This window comes from Budorcas taxicolor, chromosome 10 (assembly GCF_023091745.1).
Source record: "Budorcas taxicolor isolate Tak-1 chromosome 10, Takin1.1, whole genome shotgun sequence".
Taxonomy (NCBI): Eukaryota; Metazoa; Chordata; class Mammalia; order Artiodactyla; family Bovidae; genus Budorcas; species Budorcas taxicolor.
Window position 1 is genome coordinate 27,351,048 of NC_068919.1, and position 27,043 is coordinate 27,378,090.

At 44.8% G+C, this 27,043-nt stretch overlaps 1 protein-coding gene across 1 annotated transcript in view; it reads right to left on the minus strand.

Annotated features, from left to right (window-relative positions):
* The window catches only part of RYR3 (ryanodine receptor 3), a 573,341-nt gene that overhangs the window by 107,117 nt on the left and 439,181 nt on the right, over positions 1-27,043 (minus strand). The window contains exons 45-53 of the mRNA XM_052647070.1: positions 26,734-26,845; positions 23,735-23,855; positions 17,956-18,125; positions 14,793-15,013; positions 10,470-10,560; positions 8,468-8,608; positions 6,525-6,688; positions 4,213-4,291; positions 99-188 (exon numbers count right to left, since the gene is read on the minus strand). Of these exons, the coding sequence (XP_052503030.1) occupies positions 99-188; positions 4,213-4,291; positions 6,525-6,688; positions 8,468-8,608; positions 10,470-10,560; positions 14,793-15,013; positions 17,956-18,125; positions 23,735-23,855; positions 26,734-26,845 (1,189 nt within the window). The remainder of the gene's footprint in view (positions 1-98; positions 189-4,212; positions 4,292-6,524; positions 6,689-8,467; positions 8,609-10,469; positions 10,561-14,792; positions 15,014-17,955; positions 18,126-23,734; positions 23,856-26,733; positions 26,846-27,043) is intronic.

A 27,043-nucleotide genomic window follows, 5' to 3' on the forward strand; every position in this document is an offset into this window, starting at 1 on the left:
GTCTCTAAGGAGCTGGACCGTGAATGTGCCCTCAGCTCCTCTGCTGGGACGTAATTCCCGGGGAAGGGAAACCAGCACGGCCACTCAGTGGTCCTTACCTTCTCGGTTAATGTCTTGAAAGGCCGGATCAATGGATGGGTCTTCACATTTTCATCCAGGGAAATGCCGTATTTCCACCCATTCTGACTCTGTAGAAATGTTCTCAGTTCAAATATCCTTGGCATCCTGAGAGCCCTGCTATGTGACCCACAGCCCAGCTTCTATTTTCACTGAACAAATAGAATAATGGAATGTGACAGAGCTTGGAAATTTCCCCCCAAAATATCTAATTGATCTTTTAAGGCTGTCAGGCTCTCTGCCCCCTGAGTTTTGAACCCTGCTCCTCTATTTCTTCCTGTTTTAGTGGCTGTCCCCTCCACTTACTTGCTTGTGTTTCAGGCCCTTTACAGACAGAAAGGATATTTCAAAAGACCCGAGAACAATGCTTTTCAGGTCAATGTGTCACAATCACAGGCAAGGACAGTTGTCAAGGCTGAATCCTTGTGATAAATGAATCTACTGGCCATGGCATGGAGGAACTGATTTGGTTTGCTTCCCTTGCCCGCCAAGCCCAGAGCAAAACGGTAGCAAAGCACGCTTCCTAGAATCATAGAAGTTGACGGATTTCGAAAGTCATTCAACAAACATTGGTTGAGCGTCTATGACAGTAGGTTGTAGACTCTGTCCCAGGCACTGTGGATACAGAGATAAGTCACAGTCTGTTTTCCATAACCTCACCGCCCAGAGACTTCTGGCTGCTCTTTCTCAGTGTCTGCTTCCTCCCACTTGTTAATGGGGAGTTTTTCAAGCTTGTGTCCCTTCTCAGGGCACACTGTTCCCAGGGGTATGTAATCCAGGCCCCGGTCCATAAGTAAATGAATACCAAATCAGTATCTGCAGTCCAGGTCCGTAACTTCCACATCTATCTGAGCTCTGCTTGGCTGTCTGCAGGTACCTCTCAACACGTCAGAAAGAGAATCCAGCACTGAACTTCTCTAAATGGCTCTTGTTCTTGGGTTCCCTGTATCTCCATGAACAGCATCAGCCTACACTCACTTTCCAAGCCAGAAACATGGGAGCCTTCCTCAACATCCCCTTCACTCTGTACCTGTTCACATGTGTTCAACCTCTCAGACCTATCATCTGCCTCGCCCTCACTTTCTTGCCAGTGCTTTGGCCCAGGCTGCCATCACTCTCCACTGGAGGAGGAAATGGCAACCCACTCCAGTATTCTTGCCTGGGAAACACCATGAACAGAGGAGCCTGGTGGGCTACGGTCCATGGGGTCACAAAGAGTCAGGCATGACAGCAACTCAACAATAAGAAGCCACCTTTGGGCATTCTCAGGTGGCTCAGTGGTAAAGAATCTGCCTGCCAGGCAGGAGTTGTGGCTGTGATCACTGGACTGAGAAGATCCCCTGGAGAAGGAAATGGCAACCCACTCTAGTATTCTTGCCTGGGAAATCCCATGGACAGAGGAGCCTGGTGGGCTAGAGTCCGTGGAATCTTGAAAAGTCAGACATGACTTAGCAGCTAAACAACCATCAGCTGTCACCTGGATTACCTGGATGGGTACCTGCCTCCAGTCTTGCCCTCTCTAACGGACTCCATTTTCAATACCACTGTCGGGTTATTTCTATAAAATACTCTGATCAGAGCACTCTGCTGCTTTAAAATTTTCTGATTCGCAACTGCCATCACAGTAAAAATCCAAGCTCTTTCTGGCCTCTGTGACTGCAGCAAAGAGCTTGTTGGCCCCTTTAGGCTTGTGTCCTGCCTTTCTGCCCCTGCCCTTCTCTGTGACCCCATCATGTTGAACCAAACTTCCTTGAAAGCCACCATACACTCTTGCTTCTCAGGGTCTGCACCCATTGCTTCCACAGCCTACACAGCATTTGCTCCCCTGTGTCTGAACAATGTTTTCTATCACATACTGTACATGTCATCACCTCGAGGAAGCATTCCTGGACCCCCTTCTACTGGGCTGGGGTCTCCTGCAGATGCTCTCACCCAGTGCACAAGCCCATCACAGCATAGCACAACCTGTACAACGGCTGGTTCAATTAGTTCAAGGACCCCACAGACTGTGGGGAAGGGGAAAATACTCTTCTCCTTGTCAGATTATCAATGCCCACCTGGCAACAGTGAGCAAATGTGAAGCTTCCAGGATAGTGGAAAAGAGAGATTCATCAAATATCACACCAGTAAATGCATAGCTCATAACTGGTGTATATAAATGGATAACTGTTATGGATAGAACCATATCAGACTGTTCTAAAAATATTGTGAAGGAAAACAGCAAGGTGCTAAGAGGGCCTATATTTGAGAAATCAGGGAAAGAGGTGTCCTAGGAATTCACACTTGGATAGATTTTGAAGGAGGAATTGACAAATGGTGTTTTCACATGAGTACAGATGGGTACCTGGCTCAGACAAGGTGGATCCAGGCTTATGTAGAGAGAGAGAGAGAGAGAGAAAGAAAGAGAGAGAGGGAGTGTGTGTGTGTGTGTGTGTGTGTGTGTGTGTGTGTGTGAGAGAGAGAGAGAGAGAGAGAGAGAGAGAGAGAGAGAGAGATGGGGGTGGGGAAGGGAGGGAAGGAATGAGCCTAAATAAGAGGCATGTGGTTGGAAGGCAGAGGATGAGGGGAGACAGATGAGGCTAGAGATGGTGGCAGGGTCTCTCAGACCACAAAAAGGATTTTCGCTTTTACAATAAACCAGTTAGAAGCTATTAAGGGATTTTAACAAGGAAAAGGGACTGGCCTGGAGAACATGATCTGTTTGGGGGAATCTGACCAAACCTGCATACTGCAACCATTTCTTGTCAGCAGCATGAGGAGCAGACTGGATAAAATACACATGGGCAGACTAGTTGAAAGGCTATCACACTGTCTGGGCAAAAGATGAGTGCAGCCTGGTCTAAAACTGTGGCTTGGTCAGACAGAACTGTATAAATTCAGGAGCGACTAAAAAGGTAAAACGCATGTGACCTAGCGATGCACTGGATGATTTGTGGAGGTGTCCCTGTCCCTAAGTCAAAGCTGCCCAGATGGGCATATGAAGGCGTGCTGAGTAAACACAGATGCTCTAGTGCAACAGTCAGCAAGCTACAGACAGCCCTTGGGCCGAATCCAGCTGAGTCCCTGTTTTAGAAATACAGTTTTTAGTGTATTACATGGGCTGCTCCTTCATTACATGTTGGCTATGGCTGGTTTTGCACTACCACAACAGAGATGAGTAGCTGCAATGGAGACTGTCTGGCCCACAAATCCTAAAATGGTTATTATCTGGCCCTTCATAGAAAAAGCATGCCAACCTCTGTTCTAGAATCATGAGCCCATTCTACAGATACAATGATCATTGTTGTCATGAGCCCCAAACAGTAGCTCAGGAAAGAATCAGAGCTGAGCCCAGCTCATGACAGAGGCTGAGCCAAGGCTTCAAGCTATATCTCATACAGCGTGCAACCAGGCAGGTGGTTTCTGCAGTCGTGCTGTGGAGGTGGGTCCACCGTTTCGGGCTATAAACTGCAGCTGAGCAATGGCCCCAGTGCTTAACTGGCTGCCTACAGGACTCTGGGATGGCTTTGGCACATTCCTCTCCTCTTGCCTGCCAGCATTAAAGGGCTGACAGAGCAATTAAACTTATTAAGCAGCCTGACCTCATGTGGTGAAGAATTTTAAACACCAGATGGACGGGCTTATTAATAAGGGAGAGTCTGGAAGTTCCAGCACTGCCTGTCATGGGAAGATGGGTGTCCTCCCTAGACCAAAATTCAGCTTGCTGGCAAAACGTGAGAGTAAAGCTTTCCATTCAATTTTCCCTTGCCTAATGCTACATTAAAAAAAAATTGAATAAAAGCTTCTGGCCCCACATTAAGCATTTATGTCAAACATACATAAGCATGTGCTTGAGCACCAACTCCAGGAAATGCAATGGGAAGAGAGATAGCAGCCCCCTCAGAATCAATCATTTTCTTGAGAGACAAGAAAAGCTGCACCAGCAGCTGCCACCACCTATTTCCCCGACCTCCACCATCCCTGGGAAATGGCCACTCAAAAATAATGAATGCTCTTGGCATGGCAAGTCTGTCACTTAGACGCGTCAGGCAGATTTCCTGGACTGAACACTTTAATGTTCTTGGGCTGGTTATTTTTACCCCCCTGAATCCCTACCTTGTCACAGGCCCATTTATCGTGGGAGTGCTCAGCATACTTGGTGACGATGTATTCCAATTTTTCAGGCAAGGAGAAGCTGTGAAAAGAGGGGAAAAATAAAATTACCACCTCCCCAAGCACTTCAGCCAGATGTGCCAAAAAGACAGTCAGAACTAACAATCAACCGACAGAAGTTGGATGCGATCAGCCAGCTGACTCCAGATTTGAAGCTGAACACCAGACTCGGTGGCCTTGCTGAGCTCCAGGTGTGGCATATTCAGGACCAGGTCACAGACACACCCACAGCTAATCAGAGGGCGGCTCTGCAGCAGCCTCTGCGTCTCAGGCGGCCTTCCTCCAGCTGCCCCAGGTTCCCTCGGCTCCTAAGAACCACTTCAGCTCCTGGGCCAGACTTGTCCTGGCCAGACTGTGAGAACACATTCATCAAAGACACTGCCCTGCCATCTCACTACTCCAATCGGGGGATGGTAGGGGTGGGTAGCCAGAGTACCTAGGTGTCCAAAAGAGTGCCTGTCTACCTTTTGAGGTCTGGTGATTCATGCTTAAATGCTAGAATCACGAGAGTCCAGTGGACATCTGTCATCTCTGTTAGCCCCACAGCTTTACCCCTTCTGTTGGTAATACACCTTTGCTTTCCTTTAAGGAGCAAGTCTTCCTGCATTGTATGTAGTCTTATGTGAATTGTCATTGAGGATTGGCTCTGATGAGGCCAACTGGACTCATTCTCTCTGGAATTTGAATCTTTTTTAGGGGGAGAGCTGTGCTGTGCAGCTTGTAGGCTCTCACTTCCCTGACCAGGTGCTGAAACTGGGCCACAGCAGTAAAAGTGCAGAAATCCTAACTGCTAGACCACCAGAGAACTTGTAACTTGAATCTTGAGTTGAGTGAGACCAGGACAGCAAACTCTTCACGGTGACGCATCCAATGGGGACACCTGGAGAATGTCCATGTGGTCACTCTGCTTTAGTTCCTGTCCTTGCTGAGGCCTGCTTAGTCAGCCTTTCCCTAGATTTTAATAATGACCCTGTATCTTTTTACAATAAGGTCCTTTTTTGTTTAAGTTTTGGTCAGAGTTAGTCTTCATTATTCATATTACTCAAAGAACCTCTGATGTCAGAAGTCTATCTGAAGAAATCAGAGTTCTCAAATTAGCATGGAACAAGTCATCATTAGCACACAATTGCTAGAGTTTCACACTGTCTTATAATGTTTATAAAAGCGTCCATGTTGTCACACCTTTTGGCATCCTTTGGCCCACTGATGTTTTCATGGGGCCAAGTTCTCCAAAATCAATACCTGCCTTCCCTTTGGCCAGCCTGAAGGTATACCACATCCTTTACCTCTTTCTTGCAGCAGGTTCAATTCTATTTCCCACCATTTATTCAGCTCAAGGTTCTGCTGATGGAATGTATATTTAATTTCCCCAAAGATGAATTTTATATGTTATCAAAACTGACAGCTCCAGAGAAAGGCTCAGACTATGGCTCTCATCTGAGAACTACTGCCGTAAAACAGAAGTCCAAGGGGTCCATAACAAGATGCCTGCTTTTCCCTGCTCATACCACAGCAGGTTTGGAGCTTTTCACTGAAAATGCAGCTGGAGATGAAGCCTGTATGCCCCATGACCCATAATCATAATTGGGGCAGAATTGCCAAAGGCAAAATCGAGTAGATCTTGTCTAATACTTTGTCCATGGCCTAACCACCACCAGTGAGGCATGCTGGAGAATCAGTGGGAGAAATTAACAGGAATTATTGTACAGTCATTCCAAAAATCCAGCATTCATTGGTAAAGAGCAGGTCCAGGCTCTCAAACAAGGACCCCCCCGGGCTGTTCTGCCCTCATATCCTGAAGTCTTGTGGGAGCTCAGCTGAGTGTGATTTAAGGAGGGGCTTTGATGTACGATGCTATTAGTACTGTACAGGCCTAATTCACAAAGAGCAAAGATTTTGTCAAAAAGCTCATTAATAAATTAATTGCATCATTTGTCAGGACACTTACAATTCCTCGGGAGACATATGTGGAGAGCATCCATTTTTTGTAATAAATAAACCAACTCCACCCTCCAAAAAGAAGTGCAGAATAGAATAATATAACATATAATCAGATATGGATGGATTAAACCTTCAGGAGTTGAGGTCAAAATCCAGCACCTGATGTGACTTGTAGTGTCAAGGGACATGGCGAACAGCGTTGGAAGGGAAGGGAGAGAAGGGAAGGAAGTTTAAATTTCTGGCTTTCTTCTGAAAGAGAAACACTGGCCATGGGGTAAAATAGAGGACCAGCTTAGAGATGACTCTGGACTCACTTCACAGTGTTGATGGGTTTGGGGTCAAAGTTGCCATCTGCGTCCACTGAGACCTGTTTCTCCAATGTGGCTGAGATTCTGGTATCTAAATAATCTGGTGGCAGGGCCCCCGCTATTGCACTGAGACAGGGCAGGGCCATCCGGAAAAGATCTGGGTCATACCTCTGTGAGAAAAGACAAAGACCACGTTAGCACAGCACCAGAACCACAGCCACCGGCAGAACCACTCACCAATTGGCTGGGGGGAAAAAAAAACCCAACACATGCGTTTTCCCAGGTTAACCAAAATGGGGAACATGTAAGACCTATAATGCATTCTGGTGGAAACTGAGGTATCCTTGTCACAGAATAGCGACAGTCTGTAAAGCCTTCAAGTCACCATTTGCTGTAGGTTGCTAAGTCACTTCAGTCGTGTCCGACTCTGTGCGACCCCAGAGACTGCAGCCGACCAGGCTCCCCCATCCCCAGGATTCTCCAGGCAAGAACACTGGAGTGGGTTGCCATTTCCTTCTCTAATGCATGAAAGTGAAAAGTGAAAGTGAAGTCGCTCCTTCGTGTCCGACTCTTCGCGACCCCATGGACTGTAGCCCACCAGGCTCCTCCGTCCATGGGAGTTTCCAGGCAAGAGAACTGGAGTGGGGTGCCATTGCCTTCTCCATTGCTGTAGGTTGAGGAACCTTAAATCAAGGTTTAAATCAGTATCTCATAATTAGCTACTTACAGGAATATCTAAAGGTTAAAGTGGTTCTCACTAGGGCAGAAAAGTCTACAAACTTGTCGGCCATAGACGGTTATAGACACTGACCCAGCCTGTGCCTGGAGAGGGCACAGCAGCTTGGCTGGGCCCCCCAGTAGCCAATGTGGGCACATGCTGATAGTGTCAGCAGATTGCTCGGTATCACCATTCTCTCCTAAACCTCGCCAGGAAGGAATCTCAGCTGAAACACGTGGGGTGAGGGACAATATTTGATCTGCTTGTAGTAGACCAAAGGGAGACAGGCACGAAGATCATTTAAGTGCAGGTGGCGCAGTGGTAAAGAATCCACCTGCCAATGCAGGAGATGCAAGAAATGGGGGTTTGGTCCCTGGGTTGGGAAGATGCCCTGGAGAAGGGAATGGTGACTCACTCCAGTTCTTGCCTGGAGGAAATTTCATGGACTGGGGAACCTGGTGGGTATAGTTCATGGGGTTTCAAAGAGTCGGGCATGACTGAGCACATACTCACAACCAGCACCAGACTGGAGCTGTATTGCTGCTCTCGACTTCTGTATGAATACCCAAAAACTTTAAAGCTGGTGACCTGTCTACGGCCACACCATCCTGAATGTTACTGACTTCTTCTAAAGCTGGTCATATCGCAAATCTAAATATATGTTAAGGGAAGGGGAGCACGTGTGAGATCGGGGCTGTGTTCCAATCAGACCGCACAGGAAGGCTGGGATGCAGAGGCCCTTAGTCCTCCCCCAAGCTCCTCCTCCCCAGGGGCTGGACAGCTCCTCCCCTGGAAGGTCTCCTGGGAATCCCACGTCCCCACCTCAGCGCAGATGCTAGGACTTCTCTAGGCTTGAACTTGGTGAAGGCAGGCTACTGGGGGCCATATAACATCGGCGGGGGTGGGGGGTGGGGGGGCGAGGAGGGAAGGAAGGTAATGAAGTAAGTCATTAATCCTGGAACCTGCAGGTATTCTTCTGATTTACTCTGAAAGTAGCTCTCCACGTGTTAACTACTTTGTGAGTCTGGCAAGTTACCAACAGATCTCCCACCTGTCAAATGAGGGTCAGGGTAGTTGGGATAATGCATGTGATCTGCTTGCAAAGTGCTTGGCAGAGTTGCGGGCACATGGCAGAGGGTGACTGGGAACCAGCTATTCTTATGTGCAGGTGCTTGTATCACCGAGGTCCGGCCACCCTTACCCCGCTCTGTTCCAGGAGCACTGCCATTACCTTATGGGAGAGGGAGTCAAAAATCCCCCAGAAGAGCTTCTCTGTCAGATGTAGCTCTTCCTCCACGGCCAGACCGTAGCTCCCCCAGCCCGAAGGCAGACAATAATACTTCCAGCACTGTTCGTAGTGATTCGTCAGAAGCTGGCAGGTTGAGAACAAGTATGCACCGGCGGGGTGGGGCAGAGATGATCCGCAGGCATCGACAGCACACAGGGGAGAAGAAAACAGCACAGACCCACCAGGAGAGTGAAACCAACAATGCAGATAGTTAGGCCGTCTACAGAGAGGCCCCCGGACGCCACTGGGAATGGTCTGCTCTTGTGCCTCACGAGCTTCAGCCCAAACAGAATCTGCCCCATTAACTCTCATGCCTCCTATCACCCCCAGAGGCTGCTATAAAATAGGAGAGGAACTGTTAATACTCCAAATGGGAAAATGCTACCCTCTGGAAGTGTTTGTGTTCCAGCCAGTCAGGCCTGAAGAAAATTTTTTCTGAGATCTTTGCTTGTAAATCTGGTAATGCTGATATGAGGAGGGGTGGGCAGGGAGCAGGCTGTGGGTCCACAGATTTCTCCACATTGATTCCTGCCCCTGGCTTCCCTTCTCTTGAGCCTTTTGATGGTCTAGCCATGTTACAGCAGTTCCCCATGTGGCCAGTAGAGGGGACACGTACACTGCCACAGGTCCCATCCCAGCAGGCGGGATCCACATCCTCCAGGAAAATCCCGCTGATCTAAGGGGTAAAAGTGAGCTTGCTGAGTGCTAGTGATGATGTCCCTTTGGGAGCCAGAATTCAGCTGATGGCACAGGCATTCCAAGGAAGCAATGCCAAGCTGAACTGTAAAAACTGTGTTTTTTATCTAAAGGACTTTTTGGAAGAAAACCGAGAGTTTTAGGGTTAGACAGGAGAATAAGCCCATGGAGGGCTGTGGAATCTCTGACAACATACAAGCTGTCTTCTACCTGGCATGGAACAAGAGGATGGGCTAAGGGCCTCTTGGAATTCTGTTTATCCCAGTAAAACACTTCCTGAAATCTTTGCTTAGTTTATTTCTGAAAAGAAGGAAAGTTCTGTTGAAATCACTAGGCAGAATTTTCAGGTGTGGCTGGAAACTGCTGACCCTTTTGAATATACAACTAGAGCAGGTGCCTCAGAGGTAAAGGATGAAACACATTGCCCTTGTGGGTGACTGATTCTGGTGTCTTCTCAACCAGGCCGGAATGCTCACCATACCAGCAATAAAATGTTGGTAATTTGTGAGAAAATAGGGAACCAGATGATGAAAACAGGGCTCTGTGGCCTTACTTTTTACTAATAAGAGAAAAGAAGTGAAAAAATTTAAAGATCTGTTATAAAAGGGAAAAAAAAAGCGTAACATAGTATGGAAAAGAAAAGGGACATTTTACTTTCTGTACCTAAAGGAAGAATCACAGGACTTCAAAGCCTTTTGAGATTAAAAACCTTCTGAAAACCTAATTAGGGCAGGAAAGTACAAAGATTCAAGTCCCTTCACTAACCTCTGCTAAATAACAAGTAATTGGTGGAAATCGATTAAGGCAAATTGGTGTGGTTAATGAATCCAGCAGAATTATTCTTTCCAACCTCTACACTCAAGAAGCTTGTATGTTGTGTGTTGACAACAGCTTGTATGTTGTCAGAGATTCCACAGCCCTCCACAGTGCTCTAGGGAAACTTGGAGGAGTGGGATGGGATTGGGGGTGGGAGGTTTAAGAGTGAGGGGACATATGTATACCTGTGACTAATTCATGTTGATGTATGGCAGAAACCAACACAATCTTGTAAAGCAATTATCCTCCAATTAAAAATAAATAAATCATAAAGAAGAAAGGGCTTGATTTTGGAGGTTGTATTCAGTTTGCTATCGACTCAAAGGGGTAAAACCCATTTCAGATGTATTTTGCTCCCTCTGTTGTGAAGATCATGTTTTACAAGGTACGTTTCCTGTGCCATAGACTGTATTTCTGTAACAGAGAGGTTTACCTTAAGAGGCATTTTGCAGTATTCATTGAGTTGGGGCACATCAAAAACTAGACGTCGCAGGAGTTGCTGTAACATGGAAGGCCTCAAGTGACTGCAATACAGAATAAGAAAAACAAAGGATATAATGAAAAAAAAAAAAAGGGGGAGAGAGAGAATGAAAGAAATACTCAGCAGCGATAACCGTATATTAAGAGCTAAGCTTCAAAACACTTAGCCCCTAAATCACAAGATCATGGATAAAACCACAGTCGATGGTAAAAGACTTTAAAAATCAAGTGTAGTTAAAATGCAGAAAGAGAGAGTGGGGCTCACGGCTTGAGATCTTTAAGGTTAAAATCTAATCACTGTGACAAGATGTTCTAGGGTCTATGACACTCAATCAAAATACAGCCACTGACTATGGGCAAAGAAATATATATATAACAGAAATACAACAGAAAGTCCAGGTGATTTTGGAACTCTCTCTGCAGACCGACCATGCTCCTGAACTTTGCCAAGGAAGAAGCAAGAGGTGACCGGCTGCACAGGTGGAATCTGAGGACACCTGCTGGTGATTTGAGGGGTGCTCTGAGTTACTGAACCTGAAATTCTCATTATCGAAATCATGTCTTTGGGTTAAGAGTTTGTCCTAAAAAAAAAAAAAAAAACAACAAACTTCTTTAAAAAGCAAATTGAAAAAAATAAAAATAAAAAGCAAATTGAATAATTAGAGAACAATGTATCAAATTATCAAAGCATTCATGGCCTTGATATTGGTACAAGTAAATTCTGAGAGAAAAGAGAGATAAACCAGGTTGATTTAGCCATTAGTTTTAGATTGCCAAACCTTTTAAAACCCTGTGGAACCTCTGGATTCTTCCCAGATAAAATACACACTTAGACACAATTTGGCACATAAGTTCAGCTCACAGGCCCCTTTCCAGAGATGCCTAAGAGACAGGAGGCAAAGTTAATAACTCTGATCTTGGATGTTAAAATGCCACAAAGAGCCTCAGAGGCACCTACAACAAGGAGGATAGATGTGAATGGAGACGGACAACATAGCTCGTCTGTTTCACACATTTTTCTAGAATTGGCCTTGCGATAAAAATCCCTGGAGTGAAAATGTCAATCATGATGTATAGCAAGTAAAAGCTTGTCTCTAAATGTAATAATCATAAACATATAAAATTGTTTTTTTTTACACTGTTTACCTAATTAGCAGTATCACCTTAGACTAACAAATAAAATCAAGGAGTAAAATAAATCTCGAACTGAATTAATTCCTGACTTAATAAATAATAAAGCTAGTTAAGTATCAGTTTGTCTGCTGTTTCTAGAGCTCAGATGGCCAAGAAGAGGAGTGGAGAAGCTCCTAGGAACATAGGAATAGGGCTGTGAGCTCTAATTTTGGTTTGATACAAAATTCTAATTTTCCCAACATCTGGTCTGATTCTTTAAAGACACCCGTGGCGGATTCATGTTGATGTATGGCGAAAACAATACAATATTGTAAAGTAAATAGCCTCCAATTAAAATGAATAAATTTAAATTTAAAAAAAGACATATATGCTAACAACAAAGCTCGTCTGTTGTTAAAAGCTTAGTCTTGCCATTACTTAAAAAAAAAACAAAACAACAAAACTAGGAACCAGCTTATGCTGGGAGACAGGACTTTTGGTTTGGTTCCCAAGATACCTGGTGAGTTCAGACCTAGGAAAAGGTTGAACAAGACCTACAGCTGTGATGGACGTAGCTACCAGCCAATTATAGAACCAATGCCAACAGGAAGGACTTCTGTGCCGACTCACTGTTTATTCCCTTGGCCACTACTCAGGAGAAAAGTAGATGCCCAACCATATCCACCAGTCAAGGGGCTCCTGCTCCTCCTTGTGAAGTGGTGGCATGGAAACCTTAGTCACCCTATTAATTCCTAGAGGCCTGTAGTGTGTTTACCAAGCTTTGTTTCCCTTCCAGGACCAACAGCATTCAAATAAGCTTAATTCTCTGCCAGTTCTAATAATACTGGAATGAATGAAGTGCTGTCAGAGTGTAAGAGCCTGATTTTGGTAGAGGATCTCAAGAGAAAGCCCTTTTATGGGGCCTGGGAGGATGGCCCACCCCCTCCACTCCACATCCTAGGCAAACAGCACTGTGCATGACACAGCTTAACCCATAAAAGTATTGGGTTGGCCAAAATGTTTGAGTTTTTCTATAATGTCTAGCAGGAAAACCCGAACAAACTTTTCAGGCAACTCAATAGTTCAGGTCTATAGGCCTTAGATGACAGATGGCATTTAAAGGTTAATTTTAATAAAGCATTTAAAACAGAAGGACCACGTTACATTTGAAACTTAACTGTGAGATGGCCTTTTAATTTGATGTCCTAAACGGACTGATCAATTGCTTTTTTCTAGGCAGCCCCAGTCCCACCGCTGCACAGTCATCTCTAGTGTGACTAGGAAACAACCCACTCAACAAGAATCAGGGCCAGACCCAGTTGGCCACTAAAGGGATGCCTGCTGGGCTTGACTCCAGGACAACCTACAGCAGTAACTCTCAGTCTTGGCTGCATCATGGAGTTGTCTGATGAGCTTCACAAGCTAGGAGCCTGGCTCCCATCCCTAAAGGTTTGGATTTTGAGGACTGAGATGTGGCCTGGACACCCAGGTGATTCTAATACATAGCTGAGGTGGAAAACCACTGGCTTAAACAGCAGAGCTTGGTCCTGGACTGTGTGGCTGAGGCTCACCATTGGAAGAGCCCTTCTTCCTTTGACCTCATGAGATCTGATGTAGTTTTCTGCCAATTCTGGGTCTCAGGGTGGCTTGACACTCTGTCCCTGGTTGCCCATCTGTGGCAGTAAGCACCCCTGCCTTGATTCCCCACGGGGACTGGAGATGCCTTTTTTTTGTTTGTTTCAGGTCTTATGTGGCCTAGAGGTGGGCTGCTTTGACACATGCTTTTATAGTCTGGCCTCTGTGTAAAGGTCTACTTACCCAGAAAGGAAAACCTGCTTCTCGCTCTAGTTTAGAAACTAAAGCATTCATTCTTTTTTTTTTTTTTTTTAAATTTATATTGGAGTATAGTTGATTTTAGGCTTCCCTGGTGGCTCAGAAGGTAAAGAATCTGCCTGCAATGAAGGAGAACTGGGTTTGATTCCTGGGTTGGGAAGATCCCCTGGAGAAGAGAATGGCTATCCACTCTAATATTCTTGCCTGGATAATTCCATTAACAGAGGAGCCTGGCAGGCTACAGTCCATGGGGTTGCAAAGAATTGGACACAACTAAGTGACTAACATTACTGCTGCTACTATAGTTGATTTACAATGTTGCCTTAGTTTCAGGTCTACAGCAAAGTGAGTCAGTTATATACACACACACATATTCCTTTTCAGCTTCTTTTCCCATACATTACATCTATTATTACAGAATATTGAGTAGAGTTCTGTATGCTATACAGTAGGTCTTTGTTAGTTATACATTTTACATATAGTACTGTGTAATCCTAACCACCTAATTTATCACTTCTTAATCTGAATACTTCAGGCCTGAAAGATGGTCTCATCTTCTGGCCTACCAATCCTCAGGGCTAGAGCCTGACCTGTCAGTCCCATCACTTCCCCAGAGCAAGAGATGAGCTTCATCAGAAAGAGCCTGTGGATAAGTTAGGAGTTTATTACACATGTGTGTGTGTATGTGTGTGTGTACGCATGCACACACATGTGCATGCTCAGTCAGTCATGTCCGACTCTTTGTGACCCCATGGACTGTGGCCCTCCAGACTCCTCTGTCCATGGAGTTTTCCAGGCAAGAATACTGGAGTGGGTTGTCATTTCCTCCTCCAGGGGTCTTCCCCACCCATGAAGCAAAACCACATCTCCTGCATGGTAGATAGATTCTTTACAACTGTGCCTCCTGGGAAGCCTGTGTGTGTGTGTTTGTGTATTATATATATACATATATATATAATACATATATAATATACATTATATATACATTATTATATATATATATAAACAAGGACTTACTGTATGACACAGGGAATAATACCTTTTAATAATCTACAGAGGAAAAAATCTAAAGAAGAATATATATATGTGTGTGTGTATATATATATCACTGAATCACTTTTCTCTACAGCTGAAACTTAACACAATAATGTAAATCAACTATATTTCAACAGAACATTAAAAACAAAGAGCCTGTGGCAAGTGGACCCAGCACAATCGTCGAGTCTGAGCATATCCTAAGGCTAGATTTACCAGGTCTAGGGTTACACAATTAAATGCAACTGACACAGATACATACACAGAAGTGAGACACATGGGAGTGTGCACTTACTTGCAGATGGCCAGCAAACACTCCTCTATGGTGTCCCTCTGAGCTTTGGTGAGGGATCGCCCCTTGGAAAGCCTGTATATTGTCTGCAGTGTAGAGTCAATCAAAGAAGTGCAGTGCTCTGTCCCGGCAAAGAGAGGGGCGCATCTTGTGAGGAGTGGGAGCACTGCAGAACATATGTACCTGTTCAGTGCCAGTGCAGCCTCGGTGGTGCTTAGGGAAACCTAGGAAAAGGGGATTGAGATGCTGGTCAGTCTCCTGGGAAGGACAGGGCCAGGCTTCCCCCGTGCTGAGCTCATAACCAGCAAGGCAGGGAGGTGTACTCATATGTGTGTTTCACAGTGACAGACTGAATAACTGCCTACTCTGTCTAAAGAGACCTGTTTATCTTTTGCATCTTAAAGGAAAAAAAAGAATCAGGTTAAAAGAAATAATAAACAAAAGAAAAGCAAAGGCTGACTGGTGCTAACTCATTCCAAATGGTCCACAAACTCCTGTTTCATGCAAGAAGAATTCCAAACCCTTGTTAAAATGAGCTGATGACCAATCTAACCCAACACCCTTGTTGTTTGCAAAGTCCAACTTCCAAGTTTCTGTATCATTATTTACAATATTATTCTGGTTCTCCATCTCTTTTCTCTCATTATGGAGACTCACAAGCTGTCCTCTTGTGATTTCGAGATGAGCAAATGGTTACAGGCTCCTTGGTGACTCAGCGGTAAAGAATCTGCCTGCAATGCAGGAGATGTGGGTTTGATTCCCGGGTAAGGAATGTCCCCTGGAGAAGGCAATGGCAATCCATTCCAGTTTTCTTGCCTGGAGAATCCCATGGACAGAGGAACCTGGCAGGCTACAGTCCATGGGGTTGCAAGAATTGGATACGACTTAGCAACTAAACTACCACCACCACAGGCTCAGCAAGCTCTCAAACACTGGTTTTGTGAGTTTCACAGGGAGAAAGTGGAGCTCTAACCCCATCACCTGGTTTATGAGCACTGTGAGCAATCTGAAATCTGATAATTGGCATGAGGGTAAGACATCACTAAAGGGAACCCACTTCATGGGAAAACGTGTAATGGAATAGAAACCTACGGCCTTCTCTAAAACTCTGCTGTAGTCATCACTCACAGCGTTCTCTCTTGCTCCTTTAGACAGGCTGCATTTAAGGAAGGCCCACTTAGTGACGTTAAATATAGCCAAAGCATGGTTAACTGTCTTTTTTTTTTTTTTAAGGGAAGAACTAAAGAAACCTTGCGGCCCACAGAGATGAAATATCTTTATTTCCTGTGATGATTACAGCCAGTATATCTGTAACACATTTCCTATAACATGATTTGATAAACTGTTTTCTTTGAATGGTACATATTTCTGGGTATTTCTATTAATTATCAAAAGTTTGCCTTCAAGGAGCTGCAGTAATCATATGGAAAGAAATAGCTAATCTTCCACATTTACCTCTTTAAAAGACGGAGTTTTTAAAATGAGGAAGAGCTTTGATGCCAGTGGCTTAAAAGTTTTCAAAAGAGAATGCATGAAAATGCATGTGCTGAGAAACTGAATACAAAGCTTCCTTTGCGGAAGTTAGTGTGTAGATAAGCCTATGATTTGAACACCAAATTCTAGAAGATTATTTGCTGCTTATCTGATTTATAAACAAAGTGAACGCTTTGATCAGGAAATTTGGGAATGTCCCACAAGTTAATCATTTCTTATTTTTTAAATCAAAGAACTTATAAGAAAGATTAAAAAAAAAGCAGTGGAACCTCTTAACTGTTTTAATTTTACAGAACAGCCATATGCCCCTAATGCCTTCATGGATATACCATTTCTTATCTCCATGCCACAGCTAGGGATGGAATGCCCATTCAGATTGTGGCTCATACTGCTTTCCACTTCTGGGTGACTCCATCCATTTCTGAGTAACTCGTTCAAGTGGAATTCACCACAGTTAAGGTACTGGCTAGCTGGCCAACCCTCACTGGAACTCACACTTCTACTGCTGTTGGACACCAGGTGGTGCCTTTGAGAAACTTTACAACTGATCAAGAAGATATGCCGCTGGCTCTTTAAAAACAACCCTGAGGGTCCAGTGGTTAAGAATCCACCTTGCAACGCAGAGGACACTGGCTCGATCCCTGGTGCAGAAGATCCCACATGCAGCGGAGCTGCTAAGGCCATGTGCCACAGCTGCTGAGCCTGTGCTCCAAAGCCCTCGAGCCACAGCTGCTGAGCCCACGTGCACCTGGCACAGCTGCTGAGCCCACGTGTACCTGGAGCCTGTGCTCGGCAACGAGAGAAGTCACAACAGCAAGAAGCCCGGGTGCCGCAACTAGAGAGTCGCCCACGCGCGGCAACAAAGACCCCGAGAAGCTAGATAAATGAATAAGCAATAATACAATTTAAAAACAACACTAAGCTGGTCACTATTTGTTTTAAAGCTTAAGCTGATCTCATTGGTCTTTCCTCCTTAAACCCAGAACTTCTAGCGTTCTATCTCTCTGCTTCGTCCTGACCTGGAGCACCTGGCATTCTTGTTTTCTAACTCCTGGGCCTGCTGTCTTGATGTCTGTCGATGATGGAATACCCTACCTCACACTTGACTGCCAAACTTGGATTTGTACTTGGCCTGTTGCATTGACCTTGTTATGCCCTGAGCTTCAGACTATTATCCTTCCTGATGGTCAGTGCATATAACGTAAGGAGTCAGAGTAGGAAGAGTATTTCTAGCCTATCATGCTTGCCAGCCATCCTTCTTCATAAGTGGTAAAGCCATGGTTCTCATGTGAGGGTGGCTGTGTCTCCCAGGGTACATCCGGTGAATTGCTTTGGGGGTGTGCTACTGGTATGTGGTACCAGCAGAGGGCAGGAATGATGCTAAACCCCTGCAATGCACGGGATAGCACCACTCTCTGCCACCACCACCACAGTGCCGAGGAAAGGACACGGCACTGGACCAAGCTAGATTGAATATCTCAGGTCCAGTTTACCCACATTTAAGTCTCTGGACCAGAAAATTCAGATCCTCCATTTCTTGTTTCTCTATCTTCTCACTCTTTAAAGCAAGCTACTAATATGTGATCAGAGAGTGGATAGAAACTTCACTTCTAACTCCAATATTAATCGCTTACAATGATGAAAAAATAATTTTCTCATTTTAACCACTTACTGTATCTAGAGAGGCAGAGGCTCTTAGGTCAGGTAAAAATCCAACTTCCAGCAAGTGGAGCAGAAAAGTTTGATCCTTGATGCCATACACACGGTCCAAGAACAGTACCATGGGCGCCTTGTGGTCAGGGCAGAAGTTGGCTGCCATATCTGGCTCACTGACCGACCCATCTGAAAGAAACACAGAGAATGTCATATTCTCTCTTCTATCTCCACAGTCTCAATGGAACACGGAGCTTGTCTGTCTGTGGCTTGTTCTCCTGACAAGAATAGGAATTTTTGAAATAATACAATGTGCTAGAGTCAGTTTATACTAGCTTGGAAGAGTTGATTGCTAAAATTTCAGGAATTTAGTGAGCCTGATTTTAGATATGTCCATTATTAAAATTATAATTTGTAATTAAGTATATTATATTTTAAAACAGGATAAATATTCAAAGCTTATCACTTCCCAATTATTGTACTATAATCTATATTTGCGGAGAAGGCAATGGCACCCCACTCCAGTACTCTTGCCTGGAAAATCCCATGGATGGAGGAGCCTGGTGGGCTGCAGTCCATGGGGTCGCGAAGAGTCAGGCACGACTGAGCGACTTCACTTTCGCTTTTCACTTTCATGCATTGGAGAAGGAAATGGCAACCCATTCCAGTATTCTTGCCTGGAGAATCCCAGAGACAGAGGAGCCTGGTGGCCTGCTGTCTATGGGGTCGCACAGAGTCGGACACGACTGAAGCGACTTAGCAGCAGTAGCAGCAATCTATATTTGATTTTATTTACATCTATTGTATTTGTATGTTGGAAATACAGTACAGCAGGTGCTATGTGAATTCTCTGTCCAACTCTATGCTCAGCGATATCGCACTGGGAGCTTGAGGTTGGTGAGCCAATGCCAGCAGTCAGGGCTTGATTTACTGCTTTGTTCAATGATGACATAAAAAAGGGAGGGAGAAAAATGTAAGGCAGATTAAATTAAAAAGTATGTCATGCTTATAAGCATTGCAACCTAGATAGCACAAAGCTGAGGACATACTCTTTCAGTATTTAGTGAGTATTATCTGGTATAGGTGAAATTCAGATCAGAAAATCATCCAAGAATTGTAACCTTATTTTCATAAAAAGGGTCAAAGATAAGAAGAAAATGCCATGAAGAAAAAAAAAATTTCTTGACGTGGAGAACAAAAAGGATCTCTACAGGGGATAAAAAAGAAAAAGTCTTCCTCCTACAGTTAAGACCAAAAACTAGAAAAGAGAGCCCCGGAATGATCAAGCTAAAGTCACAGCTTATATAAATTCTGTACTTCATAAGGCACTCTGAGAGTTGTAAAGATTTGGTGCTATCCAGCCCAAAACCTAATTCAGCCCAGGCATCTATGCAGGACTCTGGGAGAGCAAGGACGCTGCCTGCGTTTCCTCCCCTGAGCACTAGGGGGAGCTGTTTATGAACAGGGAATTAATCTCTCAAACATCCAGGATTCTGAAGACAGTACTTTGACCGGATGCTAATGAGCGTTCTGTGTTCAAGGGAAACACTGAGTTCAACATTTATCTTCTTTACCACATGATTTCTCAGAGGCTTCATGAAGTTATAAAATGTGAGACATTCAAGAATGACGTCACTAAGATGGGGTGGGGTAGGAGATTACAACCTTGATTTCCCCACAAAGACGGGCTCTCCATGGGCAACACCAGCTTTGGGAGGGCTTAGGGAGGGCCCCACTCAATAATCTGCGGCAACACTTGCTGTTCCGTCACGCAGTCGTGTCCGACTCTTTGTGACCCCATGGACCGAGGCACACCGGGCTCCCCTGTCCTTCACTATCTCCAGGAGTTTCCTCAAACTCATGCCACTGAGTCGGTGATACCACCCAACCATTTCGTCCTCTGTTGCCCACGTCTCCTCCTTCCCTCAATCTTTCACATCATCAGGGTCTTTTCCAGTGAACTGGCTCTTTGCATCAGGTGGCCAACGTACTGGAGTTTCAGCTTCAGCATCAGTCCTTGCAATGAACATAGCGGAATAAAATATCTGAGAGTAAGCGCACAAAAAGGGAGGGAAGGGTGGCTTCACGTTGCCTGCATTTTCAGGCTGGCCCTGCTCAGCCAAGAAGGAAACTCAGCTAGAAAGAGTTTCTTTCTCCAGTTAGTGAGAGTAGGGTGTGTGATTGGTTTCCAGAGCCTTCTGGGGCGCTGCATGAAGGACCAGCTTTGGTTTCACCCACCCAGAGACTGGCTGAGATGCCTAGAGACACCTAGGAACACGAAAGAAGGGCAGGGGTGGCCAGTATCAGCCACACAGTAGGAGATCTGTGTTTCCCAGTGACCTGCTTGCTGAGGACCCAGCAGCTTTCGCCACTGAAGAAACCAAAAGCAAGCACAGCCACCACGAAATCCAGATTTCACGGGATTCTGTCCCATGGGTTTGTGTGTTCACAGATGCCCAGTCACCTGACTCTCTCCCCATTGCTCCCCAGCAACAGCCAGAACCCCGAATCTGCACCAGCAGCCAGCCTCAGCCCCAGCCCCTGTGACTGTGCAAGCATGAGGCACCATTAGACTCCTTCAGCTGCAGGGTTACCGCCCCAGCTGTGCACCTGCACACTGCCCACCCAGCTCCGATTCCGGGCCTTCACTGCCGTACCTGCACCCAGGTGAGACCCAGCAGGGTCTCCCCACGTGCCAGAGTACCCACAGCTGGCTCTGGCTTTTGCTGCTGGCCCTGCCCTTGCCACTACATGTGGGTCTGCAGCTGGTCCCTGCAAGTGTGTGTACCGCTGGCCCTGCCCACCACCACCACTGCCTGCCCTGGTCCCTAGCTGCTGGACCTGAAGCACTGCTTAGGGACCTCGCAGCCCTGTCGGCCACGGGCAGCCCCAGGCAGCACTGGTCAAGGACCATGAAGTCGTCAATACTGTTGACCCCAGGGGCCCGAGTCAACAAGACATCATGTGCTGTCTGGACCTGAAGTTGCCTTACATTCCTATACCAGAAGAGCCCCACCTGAAGGCGAAGGTCTTTCTTTATCAAAGTCAGTCCATAGAGTCTGGAAGAGGTGACTGTTTCCTCAAATGCACAATACCTATGCAAGGCTACAGGGCTCGTGCAGAACAGGAGAAACATGTTCCACAAAAAGAATACAGTAAATGCCTAGTAACTGAAACTAAACAAACAGCGATGCATGAATTGCCTGACAAAGAATTTTAAATAGTTATTCTAAAGATGCTTAGAGAGCTACAAGAGAATCCAGATAAACAAATTAATGATACAGAGAAAGCGAGAACAAAAATATAAGTTCAACAAAGTGATAGAACAAAACATAAAAAAATTAAAAAGAACAGAAAAGAAATATTGGGGCTGAAGAATATAATGACTAAATGGAAAAATTCAATAGTGAGTGTCTTCTGGACCAAGCAGAAGAATCAGTGAACTCAGAGACAAATCATCTGAAATTATTCAGTAAGCAGAACAAACAGAAAAAAGAAAGAAAAAGAATGAAGAAGGTCTACAGGGTTTAAGGGATACCATTAAGAGAAATAATTTACCTATCACTGGAGTCTAGGAGAAAAGAGGAAGAAAGAAGCAGAAAGCTTATTTTAAAGACATAATAGCTGAGAATTTCCCAAACCTGAGGAGATATTTGGACATCCAAGTTTATAAAGCTAATAAGTCACCCTCAAATTTCAATCCCAAACCATCTTCTCGAAGACACATTATAATAAAATTGTCTAAAATCAGAGACGAAGAGAATTTGGATTCCTACCTTACACAAAAGTTTATCACAAAAGTTGACTAGAAATAGATTAAAGACTTAAATGTAAGAATAGAAACTAAAATTCCTAGAAGGAAACACAGTAGGTAAGCTCCTTGATAGTATCTTGGCAATGATTTTTCTGGATATATGGCACCAAAAGTAAAAATCAACAAGTGGGACAAATTAAGCTAATGAGTTTTTGCATAGCAAAAGAAACAATCTACAGTATGAGAAGGCAACTTGCAGAATGCAATAAAATATTTGCAAATCATATATCTAATAAGGAGTTAATATCCAAAATATATAAGGAACTCAAAAACTCAACAACAAAAACAAATGATCTGATTTAGAATGGGCAAAGGACACAAACAGACATTTTCCAAAGACATACAAATGGCCAACAGATACATGAAGAGATGCTTAACATCACTCACCATCAGGGAAATGCAAATCAAAACCACAAGGACATATCACCTCACACCCATCAGAATGATTATTGAAAAAAAAAAAAGGGATAAAAAATGTTGGCAAGGATAAGGAGAAAAGGGAACCCTTGTTGTTGGTGGGAATATACATTGTGCAGCCACTATGGAAAAAGTGTTGAGTTTCCTCAAAATCACCAACAGAACAACCAAATGATCCAGCAATGCCACTTCTGGGTATATAGCCAAACGAAACAAAATCGGTATCTTCAAAAGGTATCTGCGTCCTTATGTTGATTGCGGCATTACTCACAATAGCCAACACATAGGAAAAAACAGTCCAAGTGTCCACAGATAGATGGATAGAGAAAATGTGGGACGTAAGGACACACACAGACACACAGAGAGGAACACTGTTTAGCCATAAAAGAAGGAAATCCTGCCCTGTGTAGCAACATGGATGGACCTTGAGGATTTAATGCTGAGTGAAATAAGTTAGAGAAAGACAAGCATTGTACGAGCTCACTCATATATTGAACTCATAATAATCGAACTCATAGAAAGTGAGAATAGATTGACGGTTACTACATGTTGGGGGAAGGCAAGGAAATGGAAGGTGTTGGCCAAAGGGACAAACTTGCAGTTATAAGATGAGTAAGTTTGGGGGAATCTAATGTACAGCATGGTGACCATAGTTAACAACGCTATATTGTATACTCGAGAGTTACTTTGAGAGTAGAACTTAAATGTTCTCACCATAACAGCAACAAATGATAATTATGCAAGGTGAAGCATGAATTTACTTAATTTTGATAAACATATCAAATCATCACACTGTACATCTTAAACTTATACAACAGTATATGTCAATTATATCTCAATAAAGACATAAAAATGTGGTATTTCCCAAACTTATTTGACTCCAAACCCCTTGTTAACATGTACAGCAATTAGCATCCTTTACCAAAATGTCTCGCGGAGCACCAGTTTGCGAAACACTGCAGCATCATGCTATCTTTTCAACTTTTCCATCAGCCAGGGGGAAACTAACTGGATAGTAGGTGGAGTGACATAGAGAGCCTCTGTGTTTTGGGGAGAGTATAAGTTTTGTAAGGTTAACGCAGACTGATGCCCAATGTCAGGAGAAGCGGTGGGAGAAGCCCCTTTATGGTCCATGGCCGTGAGGTGCATAGCACTATGGCCAAGGGAGCCTGGGGCAGACCCTAGCCTTCCATTGCCCCAGCTCACTGCACAGTTTAGGGGCACAGAGGCAAAGGAGATGGGAGGTCTGGGGAGAGCTCCTGTTGGTCCCAGTCTATCAGCCCCTCTCCAGACGACTGGAGTTCAGAAGACAGTGAGGTTTGGGCTAGCCGTATTTATAGGATATGGAGTAGGGAAGTCTCAACCCAAAGGAGGAGAGGAGACAAGCAGCCAGCTGGAGCTGGGAGGAGAGAACTCCTCACCGCCAGAAAAAGAACAACATCCTGTTCCTGTGAAGCCTGCCCTGCAGTAGGAGGTAAGGAGGATCCCTGCTCTGCACACAGGGTCCTGCTGCGAGCGGGTGGCCCTGGGGAGGCTGGCAGGACTCCGTCTTCAGCCATTCCCTTACCTTTGTTCAGGGAAGGCAGTTTCAAGGGGATGCTGATGATTCCAACCAAGTCCTCAGTGGGAACCAGGGAGCGCAGGATGGACCTGATCCGGATGGCTTCTCCCTTTCCTGTCTGGATAAGCTGCAAGGTAGGGTTGGAGAGTAAGATAAATGAGGTTCCCATACGCCCACCCCACCCCACCTTCAAACCTTGGGCCGTAAAATGATTCCCCTTGTCAGGGGACGGGATGGGTACACTTCTTTGTCTTCCTAATTGTTCTAGACATGGGTGGCCACAGGGAAAAAGAAGCGCTCTCTCTTGATTTTCTAGAAGAGGTGCTACTGAGGGAATAACTCTGGCCAAGAAGGGCAAGTGGATTCCTTTGCTGTGATAGCAACAGTTGTGTAATCTCAGCAGTGAAGGCAGCCTGTTGTTGAGTCTCAGTGTGACTGCAGTCCTGGGAGCTCTAGGTAGCTATGGCAAGTGTGGTGACAATGTGGCCATGATTCCAGACCCTGGAATTCTGCTCAGTGTAGACATGACTTAGGTGTTTTGCTTTCCTAAAAAAGTTTGATTAATGCTGGGAATAGGGGCAACAAGAGGAGTATAGATGATGTCAGAGAGAGCTTCAGCATCTCAAGGGAGTTATTTGGGAATGAATAACCTGATTCTTACGGCCACGGTGGGCATGTACACAGCCACATCCTCCTGGATGTGGGGGCAGCAGGCATGCTTCTGGGCACAGGCTCTTAGCTGGCAATGGAAGTGTCATGAGCTCAGGACTGAGCGTACCTAGGAGGTAGCTGGGTGACATGCTGGGACACAAGAGACAGGGGGACACCTATGTGTGAGCCTAGCTGTGAGCACAGGGGCAGCTGTGAGTGATGACTGCATCATCCCTTCCCCTTACTCACACAGGAGGGGTCGGGGAGAAGCATGTGTATGTTTATGAGGTTGAATCTGAGGGGCAGTAAGCAAGGAAGAAACTCTCTCCCAGGTGGGGCTCTGAGGGTTTAGCTATCCCATGCGGCCACTCTTCCTGGAACTAGGCAAACTGCATAACCTGCTTTGTGAAGAGATGACAGGTGATCAAGGGAACTGACCCCCCACCCTAAGACAGAAGGACACCTGAGAATTCCCCTAGCTCCCTTTCATTTTCCTTCATTTGTTTAACAGCACAGAAATGGAAAGATCGGCCTATGTGGGTAAGGTGCTAGTTCCACGGTAGGAACTAGAAACTATTACAAGTTAAGAATTGTGATCAGCCTCCCCTTTGAAGATTTAGATTTTCTTTTCTCTACGGTACTTTTTTGGAGAAGGAAATGGAAACCCACTCCAGTACTCTTGCCTAGAAACTCTTATGGACAGAGGACCCTGGTGGGCTACAGTTTATGGGGTCACAAAAGCACACAGTACTTTTACCCTAGATTCTTCCATACTGGAACAGTTCCCCTAAACACTTGTAGATGGATTTCCAAACAGGCTACATTGTTAAGTAGATAATACATGACATACAGGAAGAAAGATAAGAGTGAATGCTTTAACGCAGTGTCTTTCAAACTGTAGTCTTGACCAACTAGTGGGTTGTAAAATCAGTTAGTGGATTGTCACCAGCATTAAAAAGCATGAAATATATTAGAACAGAGTAGAAACTATTAGAATGCATTATCCATAGCAAGGATAAGTTTTGTGTCTGGAACATATGTATAGTAGGTTGCAATGTAAATGATATTATGTTGGTCAACTAGTTTGTTTGGAAAAACTTGTTACAGAAAAACCCAAATGATCTTGTTAGCCAACCCAAAATTTCTTGCTATGATCAAAATAATTTTTTTGGTCAAAAAAATTTGAAAGCTACTACTTAAATCAATGCTATTTTTTTCATTAGCATTAAAGGCAACATATCCACTGTTATCATGTCTGTGACCAAATATATAACCTCGTCAATACCAGAAACCACTATTTATATCACCCTAGTCTGCATTGCACCCCACTCCAGTACTCTTGCCTGGAAAATCCCATGGGCGGATGAGCCTGGTGGGCGGCAGTCCATGGATGTGCTAGGAGTCAGACACAACTGAGCGACTTCACTTTCACTTTTCACTTTCATGCATTGGAGAAGGAAATGGCAACCCACTCCAGTGTTCCTGCCTGGAGAATCCCAGGGATGGGGGAGCATGGTGGGCTGCCGTGTATAGGGTCGCACAGAGTGGGACACGACTGATGCCACTTAGCAGCAGCAGCAGCAGCAGTCTGCATTGCAAGTACTTTTAGGAGACACTGGTATAATCCAAATGCAGTGAACACTGTGGAGAGAGCACCTGAGCCCTGGATGAACAAAGTTCTATTAAACAGTTACCAAGTACTTTTAAAATATAAGAAGCTATGTTTTCTGTTTTCCTACAAGCAGTGATTATTTCCTCTCTCACTTAATAATGTGAGACTTTATGAGAAATAGGGCCAGTATGTGTCTCCACCCCTCAGCAGAGATGAAAAAGGGAAGGTGAAAACACAACTTTGAACACACAAATTCAGTTTGAAACTGAATGTTTGAGAAGACATCTCATAAAAATAGAATCATCTTTTCCAGTATGTCTGCAATGCTTACTGCTGGGAAATAATCAAACATGAATCGTGACTACCTTCCTGATGCCTAACACCATGGTCATCAAGAAAAGATTTTCCGTGTGGAGTGTCCTGACAGAGACAACCATGAAATCAAGTTGGTCACATGGAAGTGTAAGTTTTGAAGGCTTCAGAGACAAGAATACGTAGCAGATATGCCCTACTAGGGTCACAGAGAAATCATACAACACAGAGATTTTCCCAGGAGTCATTTCTCAGAAAGTTGTAGAATCAGCTACCAGAGGCAGAAACTACTTTTGATTCTGGCTAGAAGGAACAGAGGGAAAGGCATGTTCACACGTGCCAGGGACAGAAGAAGAAATGACCTTCATGAAATCTACCATGTTCCCGATTCAAGTCCCTCAAAGCTGCTCTCTGGGCACTCATCACTTACGTGCATCTCAGGAGCACAGCGGCCCAGCAGGTCTATAAGAGCCGAATAAAATGACATGATCGCATTGCCCATGTGCACAATCTCTTCTTCATCTTCATCGTCCTCTGTGCTGCTGAGACAGAAGCAACACAAGGAACTGTAAGGAAGTCATGCAGGTGGCACCATGTTCTAGACACAATATGGAAATACTTTCTCTGTTCACCTTTGGCATCGCGCATCCTTTCCACTGGACTCTTTCTCTCCCCCCAGATGTCAATGAGGTGGTTTAACTCAGCAAGCTCAAATGACCCAGATATATTGCCATGAACTT